This window comes from Montipora foliosa, chromosome 3 (genome assembly GCF_036669935.1).
Source record: "Montipora foliosa isolate CH-2021 chromosome 3, ASM3666993v2, whole genome shotgun sequence".
Lineage (NCBI taxonomy): Eukaryota > Metazoa > Cnidaria > Anthozoa > Scleractinia > Acroporidae > Montipora > Montipora foliosa.
This window is the reverse complement of record NC_090871.1, coordinates 16,624,187-16,640,685: the sequence shown is the minus strand read 5'-3', so window position 1 is coordinate 16,640,685 and position 16,499 is coordinate 16,624,187. Positions and strand designations below refer to the sequence as shown.

Sequence of the window (16,499 nt, the reverse complement as noted above, 5' to 3'; positions counted from 1 at the left end):
CTTCTGATTGGTTGAAAAAGTGGCGCGAGAACTTTGAACCAATCACTGAATGACGTAATGCAAAACCAAAGTAATTCGCTAATTACTTTCGACACTCAAATATCAAAAAAACACTCTACTGTAGGCAGTGTAGATAGCTGTTCCCATTGTAGACACTGTAGATAGCTCTTCCTAGTATAGATGGTGTAGACAGCTGTACCTATTGTAGACAATGCAGACAGCTGTTCCTACTGTAGACATTGCAGATAGCTGTTCCTACTGTATACAGTGTGGATAGCTGTTCACAATGTAGAGAGTGTAGATACTGTAGATAGTTGTTCCCATTGAAGACAGCGTATACAGCTGTTCCTACCGTAGACAATGTAGATAGTTGTTCAAACCGTACACAGTGTAGATAACTGTTCCTACTGAAGACAGTGTCTACGGTGGATAGTATATATGGGCGGGTGACCCGAAAACACTGACCCCTGGTCCATGGACTATCTATACGGACCCCCTCTACGGACCACCCAAAAAAACACAGAATTAAAAATAAATAACAACTGAAAATTTGTTTATACCGGTCACGGTCTGTATAGCTATAGACCACTCTTGCCGGTGAGATCTCAGCCGTTACGATCCGCAAATCAGATTAAGGCTCAGGTGTTGCCCTTTCCTTCGCTGTTGACCGGAGTGCTTTGAAACTAAGTTCTTCCGCCATTTGTTTGTTTTGTGTATGTGTGTGTGTGTGTGTGTGGAATAAAAAATACATTTTAAAAAAAGGTCTTCCGCCATTTTGTTCAGGACACAGAGATCGTGAAGCCTGGGGCGAGTTCACAAACCCGCGGGAGAATGATCCGAACAAAATGGCGGAGGGAAAGAAAGAAAATGCGAATAGAACTTACTTATTATCAATATTTTTCTAAGGATTCCGGTCCACAGCGAAGGAAGGGGCAATATGTGATTAATAGACTTTGTACCCGAGCCTAAGCCTTAGTCTGTTGAATTTGCGGAGCCTTGCGGTTGAGATTTCGCCGACACGCGAGTACGAGTGACTCGAGTGGTCTATCCAGACAACTGGTAAGTCAAATCTTTAGTTTTTATTTATTTTCATTTCTATGTTGTTTTAGGGGTGGTCCGTATGGGGGGTCCGTGAGGCAGTCCGTGGACCCAGTCCGTAGAGGGGTCCATGGACTGGGGGTCAATGTTTTCGGGTCACCCTATATGGGCATACATGAAGGTTAAAGAATAACGTGTGAAATCATGAAACAACATGGCGCCCACAAATGGAATGTTGCGATCGCTCCTCTTTATTTATAGAAGCGTTGGTCCGTTTAAATTCATAAGTACCCACCTGTACGGATGGCGCTTTTGTTCATCAGTTAGTGACAACTGGAATCAAGCACAATGGGGTATTCGGGGGAAAGAAGAAGGCGAGTTTCCTGAAGGAAAACTGCTCGACTTAGTTGTGTCAAGTTTAAGAGTGGATCGTGTTCTTGCGAGTGGACTTGGCATGGGTAGAAGGTTTGTATTCATGAGCTGTTTCAATTCTCCATTTGAGAGAGAGAGAGAGTCACCGTATCTGCTTTGGGGAAGGCTCCGCTCACCAACTGACGGTTAGAGACTGGGAGCATTGCAGTACTAATGCCATGTTTCTCGTGACGTCACCATTATTATCAATATGCCAAGCAGAACTTGAATATCAAAAGAAATGTGACATAATGTTTGGTATCTTTGGAGACCCAGGAGCAAATCCTCTCAGGGTGAAAAACATTTTCAAATATTTTGTCTCCTTTCTCCTTGCTATGACCAACCAGCCCAGTGAGCCAGCCACAGTAGATAAGAAGGATTTGAATTGGTCATGATAGTCAATTATCATCTGATATGAGAACGAACAATACACTGCCAATCTCCAAACAGTAGTTAAAAATCGTTTGTGCTCCCCATGTGGGTTAACATGAACTACGTACAGACCCTACATATACAGGATGTCCAGACTGTCACTCATGCTGCACTTTGTTGGATGGTCTGCAGTATCATTTTGGGTTGTGAAACTTTTGTGTGCTTGGTATTTTATTCACTTCTGTGAACAGCTGTAGAGGGTAATGATAGGATGGGTTACATGAGGGGATTGAGTTTACTTATTACCTCATCAGTAACTGCTGTAATGGGTATGCGTGGGCCAAAGAGAAGTCGATTATATATTTTTGTTATTGTAATTATTTCATTCTTTCTTCTTGGAGGGGACCGCAACATTAATTCCTCGGATATAACAGGATTCGTCTCTCAAGGTCTTTGAATATCATCATTAATGTATGCAATGCGTGACGGAGCCCTAAGAACGTCTGCGTGGGAGGCTAAAAATCAACAGCCCTCTCTAAACTTTCACTCATCTGGCCAAAATAAATGATAACTGCTTAGGCTGCAAATGCATTTGGTGTCCAGCTCCTGATTGGTTTGCTACTGGTTGTCACACACTTATCTAAATAGGATAAGAGATATTTACTAAATATATTATTTGATTTTGGTGTCACTGTATTTATCTGTGATGACATAAGTTTGGAATCAGCCTTCGTCTGTCACAAATCTGTGGAATATTATTGATTTGTTTAGTACTCAGATCATCAACTCACCATTTCTTTTTACTTTATCATTGTTTTGATATTTCAGCAAAGCTGGTGACTTGATAGCTGCCAGAAAGCTGTACCTTAACAAAGAAATTTGCCAAAAGGCATCTTCTGAAGTAGGTTTAATCACTCCTTTATCGTTTCATCTGTATCAGAGGCACATTTAATTTCAATGGATATGTGACCACACTTACTGAATATTATTATTATCAACACTTACCTGGCTTAAAACAACTCAGCCCAGTCCTGTACTTTCTACAGCATGGGGCTATAACATTGGTGGCAAAGTGAAATTCCTTGAAAGAAATTTGGCCTTCCTGTGATGACAATACATGGAGTGCTACTTTTGGGAAGACAACCACTAATCCACATTGTTTTGTCCTGGTCTCAGGTCAAAGAGGGCGATGAAATTGACATCACCAAATCTAAAGACAGCAGTGAAGTAGAGCTTTCAAGATTCAAGGTGTTGACTATTGATCAAAATCATACGAAAAAGAACAAACGGCGCCTCAGTGGAGTGAGGTTTGCAAGGATTTTAATGCCCAGAGTAGAATTTGATGAAAACTACACTGAGATTGGTGATTGAAAAGTTTTCAACTCTGAGACAGACACTCCTACTCTCACAAAGAAAGAGATAATTTTTGAAATCACCCTCCAGCTTAACGTCGAAGTAACATTTGCACGCAATAAGAGATGCAGGGTCATTACCACTAAGCCATTATGGCTCGTAAATTTTCCAACAATCCTGGACTTGACACCTGGACTAATTCCCATTTCAAAATGGAATGACAATAAACAACAAATAATGTCTTGAAAACATCTGATTGAAATTTATTCACTCAGAACTTAGAGGTTATTTTATTTAAGAAACTAAAGATAAAGTGACTACCTAAATGAATTATTTATCTCGAATTCTTACCATGCCAAACTTAGTACACTGCAGGTTTAAAAGACCTGGTATTAAAATGACTTTACATTAATTTAAATTATTCATTCCAAGTTATGGTTAATCAGGACCTATTTTTGTTGACTGGGATATGAGATACAAGTATCTTTTTTTACACTTCTAGACATTATTATTGGCCACTTAAATACGTTTATATCCCCTTTAAAGTCTTAATAATAGTCAAAAGGGACCGATCTGTGAGAGAATTTTGTAAGTTCATGTAAAAAAATATTTGAGACTTGAATTATTGTCTTGATTGCAAACTGTGATTTAACCTAGAAAATATTGCCTACCATGTTTAGAGCATGTAACTGGAGTTAAGATATGATTTGGTTAGGCTCCTTTGAAATATTTCATGACAGGCCAAAAGAGCATCTGAAGATGCTAAGATGCATGATTAGTATTATAATAATATAAGGGATGGCGCAGTGGTGAGAGCACTCACCTCCCACCAATGTGGCCCGGGTTCGATTCCCAGACTTGGCGTCATATGTGGGTTGAGTTTGTTGGTTCTCTACTCTGCACCAAGAGGTTTTCTCCAGGTACTCCAGTTTCCCCTTTCCTCAAAAACCAACATTTGATTTTATTTGCGTTAACTTGTTAATTTCAATTTACAGTGTCCCCGGTTAGTGCTCTACAGCGCTAGAAAATTAGATACTTAAATAAAGTTCCTTTTCTTTCCTTTCCTTTTACATGTATGTGAGGTTGAAATTTGGAGTATAACTCTAAGGCATAAATGACCACAAGGGTTTGATGAAAAAGAATACCCTACTGAACCATATACATGTAGTTATTGATCAAAGCATTTGGCTGTCAGAGGTGTACCAGTGGAAAACATTATGTATAAAGTGGGCATAATTATTTGTGTCTATTATTTTAAGGGTGATGTAGCAACTCTTGTAACATAATTTATACATGTAATGTGACTGGCTTGCTACCCTAGCACCCTAGCCAAAAAAAAAAAGACTAAACAATTATTGAAACAATGACTTGGAAAACAATAGCAGCTGCTGACAATACCGAATAATAGCAGGTTACGAGAGCTGCTACACTACTGCTTTTTGATGCCATTCCCAAGACTAACTTTATTAGCATAGTAAGTAGCTTTTACTATTATTGCCAAACAAACAATTTCACACACTGTACGATCAGGTTTGCGTTGGGAATAATAATCACACTTGTTGCATCCTTTTGCAATCACATGCAACTGTACTCAAATATGAATTCTTTGTGGGCTACACAAGAAGGTCTGGCTTTTAAATTTGAACTTAAAAAATTAGTGTCAGTTGTGTATGGCATAAGATAGCTGTAAAATGTGGGTACAATTAATTTTATAGTAGCATGTGTTTAAAAATTATAGTACAAAGTTTATTCGTAAACAAAAAAATGAAAATGAAAATGAAAGTTCCCAAAAAAGTTAAGCAACACTGTAAGTCTTGGATATCCGGCAAGGCTAATGTCGGGCCTTCACTGGCCTAATTCAAAGTATTTTCATTATTTTCACTGGTGGCCCAAACACGCATTTGAATCTTGGTTTCATATAAAACGTTTATACCAAGAATCTGAAATTCTGAAAGGATTAGGTAATCTTGCCGTACATCGCAGAAACTAAATAAAAATAATAAACTTACTTTACACGTTCCTCTGTTATTATGTCTTTTAACCCTTTCACTCCTATGTCAGACACTTTAATACAATGTTTATTCTAACGCCAGATCATTTTAGTCATGAATGCAGGGGTGGATCCATACCGGTTTCCGCCGTTTTACAGAAATCCGTCAGAAACACGGGAAAGGGGACTTTGAAGAGCTAAAATTCAAAAATTTCAGTCATCATTAATTTTATCCTAGATCCGCCCCTGGAATGGGGACTGCTTTAGGGGTGAAAGGGTTAACAACGTCTTTGTGTACTCGAAAACTGTGTCCCCTTTAACCCATGGCCTTCCTAATAAGAGGAACATTACAGATTTTACATGTACTCTGCCCAATGGGGTGAGAGGCTTAAAGCCATTTAAATTTACAGGTCAATTTTGCATTCCTTTCTAAACACCGAAACATCAAGGCATTAACAGGGATTTCATCAAACAAACCTTACAAGTTGCCCATTACTGTAATTCCCATAAAGCTGAGCAATCAAATTGCGTGTTTTGGCAGCTTGTGATATTCTACATGTAAGTATGCAATAAAAAGCTGCCAAGAATGTGACAAAAAGCTTAGTAATGTACATGTACATGTCCTGACACACTTATAAAAACTCTTCAAGATTCTTATGCAAGAAGTGCAGCAAAAAAGGTTTTAAGGACGGTGCCTTGTTATTGCGCATACGTTCTACGCATCTCGAGATACTCGGATTTCCTATTGCTGGTGCTTATTAATACAGGGATATTTTTGCGTGTTTCAAAACTAAGCGGAGAAAGCAGAACTTAGCAAGTGATCTTGGTATCCAAAAAGAAAATAGGTGGTAACCCTGCATTTTTCTGAGATAATTGAGCTTCAATTTGGAAAAGAACGCCATACATTGCTTTGTATTTCAAAACTTTTTACAAATATTGTTGATTAATTATCTTCGAAAAATGCATGGTTACCCCCAATTTTCTTCTTGGATTTCAATAAGACTTGTTATGATCTGCTTTTCCGCATGTTCAGTAAACTGCCCAAAAATACTAGCGAATTAGTAGGCACCGTCCTTAAGCTTGAACATTTTCTTGTAGGTTAAATTCGTAAGTTAAACAAAGTTTTCAAACATTCTTCCAGCTCAAAGTGACTGTGTGAAAAGCCAAAAAGGCTGCTAGCTATGAGGGAGGAAAAAGGGTGTTCTGATCAATCACCTGATACAATGTACAGAAATTTGTAACTACTGGTATACATTTTGTAGGATTCACTCAACAGAAATTTATAGAAAATGATGATGCAAAATAACCAATATAAAACAAAGCCAATGGGGCTTGTGAATTTGTCTAAGCGCTGTAACTGTACCCATTCAAACAATTTCAAACTATCTACTCTGAGCTGGCTGCATTTTACCAATGACTGGTAGTGGATGTGCCTCAGTGTTGAAGACCCAGTGATCTAAAGGAAGAAGAGTGTCCTCAGAAAATATCAAATATAAGTATTTCAAAGTCTCTGCTAAGAAAAAACTCTGCTGGACATCATCGTGTATTACAGATGTTGAAGTAACATCTTTTATTCCACTAAATCCTGCTCCAGCTCGACAGTACTTGTCAATGTTCTGAAACAAAAGAAAGTGATATAAAAGTTTATCAACTGCATGTTCACTAACCAACTTCCCTCTAACAAGTATAAATAATTTACCTTGTGCTCTCAGAATCCATCAACAAGATGTCAAATTATAAAATCAGATAACCTTTGAAAATTACCACCCCCATGGTGATAAATATTATGCTATCCTCCTTTCTAGCTTCTGTTTCCTTGTTGCTAATAATAATAATAATAATAATAATAATAATAATAATAATAATAATAATAAAAATTGCGACCAGAAAACCCAACATTGTTGTCGTAGAAAGGGACAATAACAAGGCATTCATTGTGGATATTAAATCACTGTGGGACCACAGGGTGCATTAAGGTTTCATAGGTTTTTCTATCTCCACACATACAACAATACAAATGAATAATACATTATTTTATACAGAAATGTGGAGGTTTGCAAGCGAAAACCATACGGGTTAATAGTGTTTGCACACCTAATTGAGCATTTAGCGGTAATACAAGATAGTGCATGAAGAGAGAAATTGGGAAATTATGGGGGATCAGACATCTAGAAGTGGTACCGATAGTTGCTGGTGCATGGCTTGCAAGGCTAGGAATAACCATCAGGAAGGGATTGTTGCAGAAAACAGCCTTGCTAGCTAGGAACAGCAAGGATTCTAAGGATGGAGTTAGAAAGCTGAAGGAAAAGGAATAATTAGTCTCACTAATCACCGTTGCAAAGTACGGCTACAATGATGCAGGTCAACAAAGTCGAACCGAAAGCATTCTATGGCACCTCTCGCAGCTGCTATATGGTCCATGTATGACCTTGGAGCACAGATTACAGCCACCTGGAATCAGCTATATGCTGGTTTTTGCTGAGGGGGGAAAACTGGAGAACCTGGAGAGAAACCCTCGCAGCAGAGTAGAGAACCAACTCAAACTTAACCTACTTACAGCGTTGGGTCCGGGAATCAAACCTGGGCCACATTGGTGGGAGGCTAGTGCTCTCACCACCGCGCCAACCATGCCCGACCCCAAGGACCTTTGGCCATTGGCTATGGCTCCCTTCCTTGGTGTAAAATCGGTATATCATCTGCCAGAGCATGCGTGTTATGGTTACATAGGGTAATAATAATATAATAATAATAATAACAATAATAATAATAATAATAATAATAATAATAATTATTATTATTATTATTATTATTATTATTATTATTATTATTTTTATTTTTTGCTTTTTGGCCCTTCCAAGTCCACAGGTAGTCTGTTTCCCTGTTATAAGAAAACCCTTATTGCTCAACCCAGCAATGAGGAAAACTTTGCAGACATCAATGTTACTTAACAACTTGTCTTCTTCAGATGTTAAGATACAAGTTATCTTGTTGTTATAAGCCATTTGCACTTGATAATCAGTGAAATATTACACAACAAAAACTGATCAATTATTTGAATTGGAATTTTTCTTAACAGTCTTCAAAGAATAATAATGAAGTGGAACCCTGCCTTACGGCCACCTTGTTATTGCGGCCACTTTTTTTTTGACCCGGCAAAATGGCCATACATTCTCTAATAGAAAACCCTTGTTAATGCGGTCACCCGTTAACATGGCCCACAGCCACAATTTTAAATCCCAAGCCCTAGAATCCTCAGTATAATTTCACCCCATTAAGACAACCACTCGTGCTAAATTAAGAAAACCAAAACACCTGTGACATGTCAATTTCATTGACCTTTGTTATTTACCACTGTAATCGAACAGCTGATTTACTTTACAAAGTACTGTCAGCAACACTCCTCCCTGTTTTCATTACAAACATGATCTTGACACTACAGTAACATCCAGTAAGGTAAATCTCGAAGGGATTAAGTCATTGTGCTTTCATCAAAAACATGATTCATCCTGAAGTCTTACGCTTAGATAATTACAGCAGCTTCCGTTTTTTAGACGCATAGTTAGCTGGGCCTGTTCTTGTTTTGATTTTAGGCTCAGAATGTACAGTACACATACATGTAGCAATTTTAACCATTGTACCTATTGAGCGAAGTTTCAATATTTTACACAATTACTGTATGTACATTCCAGAAGTTTATATTAAAGAGAAAAGTTGTTCTCGAAGTTAGTGCAAATGCGATACTTGCCATTACGGCCCTTTCTTCATGAATTTTACCCCTACCCCGGTAATACGCCCACCTCGTTAATACAGCCAATTTTTTTAGCCCATTGATGGCCGTATGAATGGGGTTCCAATGTATTGGTATATCTATTCTGGCTCAAAAAAATCCATAATATTATTAAATAAATGCAAACAGTTTTCAATATTTTAGTTCTTATTTGCTGGCTTCTCTTTAGAAAATGATGGAGATACATATCAATTATGCATGAGGCAAAATGAGGACCTTAACTTACTTAAAGATGGCATGACACAGGTGACCAACGAGCAGCATTTGTGTTTGATTTTAACTCCACAAACTCAGAGCTGCTCAAAAGGAATAGAGTATATCTAAAGAAACTATGGAATTATAATAATGATAATATTATTATTATTATTATTATTATTATTAATTATCAAATTATTACTATTATCATTAATGTTTTGTCTGTAGGGTTTATTTGACTTGTATTAACATTGGCTTTTATAAGTTGTGAGTAATTTTTACGATCAAATGAGTACTGAACAAAACTCCACAAGAAGTGTACTTACCTGAGCAGCCTCCCAAGCCCATTCACGATATTTCGGCTCATGTGTATATCGCCACATGTAGAAAAATCCCTCAATGACTTCAGGACGAAGTATATAATACCTCTCTGAACTACGCAGAGCTATTGCCTCATGAGGTCCTTCAAATCTAAATGCCTCGGGACCAATGCCAGTAGCTGCAAATCAATAACAGATTAAAGAGCTCTTTGTTTGTGTAAAATACTAATTGAAATGCCTTATGCATGGGTAACTTAAACCTATTGCAAACCCCAGATATTTTCAAGCTGTCATATTGGCCCTATCATCCTGAGCCAATTACATGTACATAAATATAGTACAATGCACTCAAACAGGTCTAATAATATTATTATGACCACTTACATGTAACTGGTTTCTGTTTAATTCTGCCTTAACACAAGATGAAGTGATTTGTCAATATGGTCAGTGAAAGTACTTTTGTGATGTTTTTCTTTTTTGGGCAAAAGCCTATAGGTTCATTAAAACTAATAATAATCAAAATGACAAAGTTTGGCATAAAGCCAGATGAGTAAACCCAAAGGTGCAATAGCCCTAACGAATTAAGGTAGCTCTTGAAAAGCAGTTTCAAGTTTCAACACTTAAAAGCAACATTCTTATTTATAGGAAGATTATGTATTACCAATGTTATGGTACCATATGAAACTCCAATAATTATCGTTGAACAAGATGCGGTCATTATTGTGACATAATAAGTCACCATGGCAACAGGAAAACCCCATAAAAATACCCTTTATTTTGTCTTTAATTGCTCATATCTCAAAAACGAACTCAGTGACCCCATTTTTAGTGCTGGAAAGTGATTAGAAGGTAACAGCTCAAAGTTAGCGGCCAAATGGTCGCACATGCGACTAAATTTTTGGTTGTGCCCCTAAAAAATCATGTTTGATTGCACTCGTTCACCTTAAAAGCTCAAGTACAGAGCAACTGAATTGCCTCTCTGCTTTCTCACCTGACTATACTTGCTTACTCCGAGTGGTACGTCACGAAACAGAAACATCAATCAACAGAATATAAAGATATACCTAACAAAATCTGGCCCTAAATGATGAAGTCGCATTATTTTCCTTTCATTGGTGTGTGTTTATTTGTCGTCAGTTTTCTCAACAAATTCCCCCAACACTGATGAAGGTCCATTTTTCCTATTCATGTTTCATTCCATCCCATACTCTTTTGTTTTGTTAAAACTTCCTTTTGTTAAAACTCCGCTGACAATATGCAAAAGACTACGAATAGTAAAGCCCATGCTAATTGCGTATGTTAAAGGTTTGTGATTGTGGAAGGTCAAGAGAGGGTCAACAATTATGAGCCTTTTTCTTCAAGGTAAGAAAATTGTTAAAAAAGTTAAGTCATCATGCTTGTATTGTCTTGTATTCAATATTTTTGTTATAAAAAGCCAGCCTTCACATCCTACAAAAGCGAGTAAATCTGCCTCTAATGATACTGCATCACTGTATCAGTCCACAATAAAGCTAAAGAGGATGGGATTGAGCCAACGAGCAAGAAAAGAAAATATACAAATTTCAAAGAGAGGGGTGAAACAAATTCAAGTAGCTAGAGTGACATTCAGAGGAAGAATTTATGCACTGCAGATACTGTAAAGCTTTCCCCATGCATTCATCCGCTTTATCCTTTATAGTCAATGGTTCCCTGCTAACAGAGGCCTCTTCTCTTTTGTGTTCACTGGGCTGAGGAGTACGAGAAAAGAGACCTTAGCCATTGGTCGAAAGCATGTGCGGCAGTTACTTAGCAACCGAATCCTCACATCATGCTTCATGTTAGGAAGGCTCACTTAACAACAGCAGAATTACTGTAAAGGAACGCGTGAGAAATACTTACAACAACGACATCAAATGCGCAGAATTTATTTGCCATTTGCGACAGCATAAAGTCCCATCTTGGTGACCACGTAAACAGGTCTCCTTTGCTTTCCAGATTTTTACTACAATCCATGACACTGCCCCTTAAACTCTGTGATTTTGTTAAGGTGGCTCTGATTCCACTGCACAGAAAGTTTCATGTTGGCCTTTTGATCACTTTCCAGCAATAAAAATTGGTGGGACTGGGTGTAAGGGAAAGCCGAACCAACCAAAGCAATATATCAGGTGTTTCTGCTGGGCTTTCCCATTGCTCAAGGTAACTTATTATGTCACAATAATGATCGCATCTTGTTTGGAAATAATCAGTGTTTCATTTGGTGCCATAAGATTACTGTTACGTGATGTAGTGTTGTAGCGTCCCCATTCTTAAGAGAGGGTCTCCTTGGTGTGAGCCACCTTATGACAAATTACCTGTTTTGCGATACGATTCATGACAAGTGTTAGCAATTTCTGCTGCAAGGTTAATAAAGTGCTTCTCGTTTTTTGAGCCTTTGGCACCAAGAAGGAACATACCAGGAGTGAAACAGGCCTGAATGTGAAGAAAATAGACCAGAATAAGACTTTAAAATACTACATAATAATACAATCATGTATACTGAATAGCATACAGTACATGTACAGATGTACATAAATGAAAACACTGTTACATTAAAATATCTGGGGGAGAAAATCTGACAAAGTGGCTGGGGTGCTGCACATAAAATTTAACTGTTGGCCAATGGATGACCATAGATGGTACTGCTATTGGTCCTTTTTTGGCCATGGATTTATCAGTCAACCGAGGACAGTCAACTCAGGTACAGTTTACAGCCAGTTTGTGAAAGTGTTTGGGGAGCTCTTGAAAAGCACTAATTGTTGTTCTGAAAAATCCCTGGTTCAACTTCTCAGATGAACAGGTAAAACAGCTAGCCCCCTGGTTTCCATGTACTTTCAACCAAACAGGGATATCTTTACTTACACTCTGTTGTAATGTTTAAAGGGAAGCAGTCATACACCTGTATGGATTCCCCCATTCTTTCTTCAGTTCTTACCCAATGTGCAATCATTCTATGCAGCGGTAAGCAGCATGATTCCAATGCAGTTCGATATCACCAAACTACCCAGGCAAGCTACTGTAAGTGGAAGATCCTTCCACTACTTCAACTACCACCAAAGCATTTTACACTTAAAAATGCACAAGCAGTTCAATATAATTTTGAAAGTTTAGATTTTTAAAACCATGCACACATGCTGTATAATGTTGATCATTATCACAATATTATTCATTCTTGAATTCAGGTTTCGATCTCCAAAATTTAACAATAATTAATGCCTTGCCATGTTCTATAAACACTATTATGCTGTCACCTATCAAGGCTGCAGATTAAAAGTTCTGAGGCTTTTTAATGCGTTCTTTATTCGTCAAGAATCTTGTATCTTGAATGATACAATGAATGACCACTTTCTAATGACTATTACAACTGTACTCTACATAGAACCAAGTTAAATTAATTAAAGCTACATTTTTGAGATCTTACTAAGTGATCCATCTTGTGGTCTAATCTTCCATATTTGTATTCTGCGATGTATGTGAGGTTTGATGGAGATGACTTTCTCACCAACATTTTCTCTATAGCCTTAAAAAATAAAAAGCAAAATAATAATTATAATAATTATAATTAATACAAAAGGTTTTAATTAATGCAATGTGAATTTAATAAAGTGTTTTCATGCATGTGACCAGCAGTCATATTTGTATACTAAAACAAAAGGAAAAATTTTCATAAAAAATAGAGTTCAATTCCCAAATGAATATTTTTTCACTCCTGCAACATGGCTGCTGTTTCCTTATTTGACCTCCAACATGCCCACTGTGACTGTCATGTGAAAACACTCTATTGTAAACGTTTTTTATAAGAGTTTAATTCTAACATTGTAGATTGTTATTATGGCTTCCCAAAGCTAGTGGATAGAAATTCAGCTACGTAAAGCATAATATTATTAAGTACAAATAAAATTAATTACTTTGGAAAAGTACTCATACATATACCAGTTCTCTTCCCTTATTAACCTATCAGGGTTCTTGCTAAGTTTTTGCACAGGAGGTAAAAAACCAAAAATAGCAGGTAACTTTGTTACCTGCCCCTGCATGGGTTGGCAAGCTCAAGTCTTAACTTGACGTTCGTATCGATCGCTGTCACATGCCAGCGGCTGCTAAATTAATTTAATACTCAGCAAAAGGAAAGTAGGTTATGCTATTTCATTGGCAGTCACCTAGGGGGGTCCGGGGGCATGCCCCCCCGGAAAAATTTTGAAAATTTGAGTCCCTGAAATGCGATTTTCTGCATTTTCAGAAAAGATTTACAAAATACAAAAAATGTACAAAAATGTCCCATAAAATCTCAAAAGTAACACTTTTTTGACATCTGCATTCAATAATTTATGTAACTTCTTTGATTAATATTGCCGTTTAAGCAGTAAAAGTTCTGGGTTTTCGTATTTACAAAACAACAACACTGACTAGCTCGCGACTAGCTATCAGCATTAACCTATACTTCAATGTTAACCATTATAGCTTACGCTTATGTGCTTTGTTGTATTCATAAGTAACAGATTTAGCTGCTTTTAGGACGGACGCTGGAGGCGTAAAAGTCTTAGCGTGAGAAAGTGGTGTCTATGCGTGTGGGCGTGAAAAATATATCAAATGCGTGTGTCTCACGCAAAATGCGTGAGAGTTGGAAGGTCTGCAAATGGTATATTTTCGAAACAACATGTGCCAGATATCTTCACAGGATTGGTTGGAGGGGGAAAGCAATATTTTCCCATGAACGAAATGTAATTTCACCTTTGAACAGACGAACATTCCTTGGATAATTTCGGTAAATATTTCAGTGAAACAGCCGGTAACATTTACTTGAACAGCCGGTAAAAATAACCGGTTACCGGCTCTTAACAAGAACCCTGACCTATGCTTCCGACAAAACTACTAATCCCTAGAAATTGGACCACAAATCATGGCATTGAATTACCGAGCTCAAAAACTAGACGTACTGTATTTCTCTTCAATTTTACAAGAAACCCCGGATAGCAAGGCAACCGTTCTTTCCAGTGTTGGAGTCTGAGTAATCAAATTAATAATATTATTATTTATAAGGGGTGATCATGTGCCTGAATGTGCCTGCATCTCCCTATGCCACCTTTCCCTACCAGAAGTCACGTAGGTACAAAAATTTATATGTATTTAACTAAAGGCACATGTCAAGCACCTTTACAAACCTTAATTACAAACTAAAGAAGAACATAAAAAACAAACCTCCACTGCCTTGTCATACATCTGCCGGGCCACATTGTCTGTTTCTCCAGTCATCACCCAAGACTTGATCAAGTACTCATAAAAACTATCACCAAGGGCACCCAATGAGACATGCTCTGTCAGTTTTGAAAGAAATTTAATATTTATAATAATAAATTGCAAGTCAAATTGTCAAATTAACTAAAAAAAGGAAGACAGTACTTTGTTTGGCAGAAAATCCAGAGATCCTTAAATGAAGTTTTGCTTTTTCTATCAACATTTAAGTCGAACACAACTGTGGGACCTTAAGATTATCTGTCTTTGAGTTAATTCAGTGTTCGTACTAATTTGGACTTTGGGCAACCAGTTTTGTTTTTTCGTTTGCCCGCCATCTAAAGACCTATTGCCCATTAAATCTCAAAGGAGGCTTGTAAAAATGTCAATTTTGAGTAAAACGTGTGTAAAATGGGTTTGACAGACCAACACGACTCCTGCTGTGTCCATGGTGTTCTTAGTAGCCTTCACAGTTTTGCTTTGACAAGCATACATTTAAGCGATTTTCCTTTTCTATAAGTCAAGATCAAGGGAGATTCCTTGACTACATGTATACATCTCTAAGACCTTTCAAAGCTGGTTGAAATTGCATGATAAAAGGTAGAATTTTCTTCTGCCTTGTTTGATACCAAAGTATCGTAACGTATTTGGCCGTGCGAAAGCTGGGTTCCATTGTAATAAAAAAAATTTTTCATGCGGAGAAAGATGGCAGCTATGAATACCGGTACATTCCTGCTTCCTATCTGTTTTGAGGTTTGCACCCACTCTTGTCACCAGAGCCCCGGATCGACCCAAGGCTCTGGGAAACTCTACATGTATGTAGGAGAACATGCGCTGTAGGGTTCTTATAGCCAAACATTGGCTATTTATTCCTTACAGCGCCTGCTCACTCCTCGCGCTGACATGAATTCACCAATTAGAGTCGCTTTTGATTGTTCTTCATGAAAACCAATAAGAAGACACTTTGTTTCAGGGTTCCCCAGAGCTCTTCTCTCCCTCACTCAAGAGAAGAGCTCTCTAGGGTAGAGAATGGGTTTGTACCAATATATTTTTAACAGAAAATAAATGACAGCAAGGAGATGTAATGTTGTTATTTTTTACCATTTTTGCGGTGACTACATCACATTATTAGTCACTTTCTTCATTGCAAATCAAATCGTTCTGCAAAATATTAGTCGACCAAAAATTCTGATTGCCCGATAGTGCAAGTCTTAAGAGTTGTTTTACTTGCCAACGGATATAATTTTATTTAGCTTGCCCCGGGCAAGCGTTAGTGTCGAACACTGGTAATTAACCCATTGACTCCTAGGAGTGAGATGTAACCCTAATTTAACTCCCAGTGGCCAATTATAGATTCTACTTTGTCTCATGCCAGACGATTTTACTTATTAAATGGGGGGCCCCTCAGGCCTTTAACAGGTTAATAGACTGATTTTACTCGTCACTGGGTGGCAGTTCAGGAGTCAATAGGTTAAATGGGTGCACAGTTGCTGGAAAGGGCCTTCACCTTCACCAATGTGGCCCAGACTCAATGTTATGATGAATGCTACTCTGCTTTGAGAGAATTAAATAATAATAATAATAATAATAATAATAATAATAATAATAATAATAATAATGATGATGATGATGATGATGATAATAATAATAATAATAATAGTAGTACATAGTAGGCTCTCCACAGTTCACTGTGACCGGTGGCAGGGCTAGGGCTGGATTTGGCAGGTGGAACTCGCGGCTGGGTTAGTTGCAGGTAGGGCAGGCTCTTATGTGTTCTACAAAGTTTTGG

At 37.7% G+C, this 16,499-nt stretch overlaps 2 protein-coding genes across 2 annotated transcripts in view; one reads left to right on the top strand and one right to left on the bottom strand.

Annotated features, from left to right (window-relative positions):
- The first annotated feature begins 1,229 nt into the window (after window positions 1-1,229).
- LOC137996929 (mitochondrial transcription rescue factor 1-like) lies at window positions 1,230-3,423 on the top strand. The gene is made up of 3 exons (XM_068842573.1): window positions 1,230-1,503; window positions 2,650-2,722; window positions 2,998-3,423. The coding sequence occupies exons 1-3, from the start codon at window positions 1,253-1,255 to the stop codon at window positions 3,190-3,192; spliced, it is 519 nt and encodes a 172-aa protein (XP_068698674.1). The 5' UTR covers window positions 1,230-1,252; the 3' UTR covers window positions 3,193-3,423.
- The window catches only part of LOC137996928 (mannosyl-oligosaccharide 1,2-alpha-mannosidase IA-like), a 30,002-nt gene continuing 16,917 nt past the window's right edge, over window positions 3,415-16,499 (bottom strand). The window contains exons 8-12 of the mRNA XM_068842572.1: window positions 14,678-14,793; window positions 12,903-13,001; window positions 11,797-11,914; window positions 9,473-9,645; window positions 3,415-6,780 (exon numbers count right to left, since the gene is read on the bottom strand). Coding sequence (XP_068698673.1) covers window positions 6,547-6,780; window positions 9,473-9,645; window positions 11,797-11,914; window positions 12,903-13,001; window positions 14,678-14,793 — 740 coding nt within the window. The 3' untranslated portion in view covers window positions 3,415-6,546. The remainder of the gene's footprint in view (window positions 6,781-9,472; window positions 9,646-11,796; window positions 11,915-12,902; window positions 13,002-14,677; window positions 14,794-16,499) is intronic.

Coding starts and splice junctions, on each gene's coding strand:
- LOC137996929 (XM_068842573.1), top strand. CDS start 1,253: ATGGCGCCCACAAATGGAATGTTGCGATCGCTCCTCTTTATTTATAGA. Junction 1,504..2,649: donor GGACTTGGCATGGGTAGAAG/GTTTGTATTCAT, acceptor TTGATATTTCAG/CAAAGCTGGTGACTTGATAG. Junction 2,723..2,997: donor GCCAAAAGGCATCTTCTGAA/GTAGGTTTAATC, acceptor TCCTGGTCTCAG/GTCAAAGAGGGCGATGAAAT.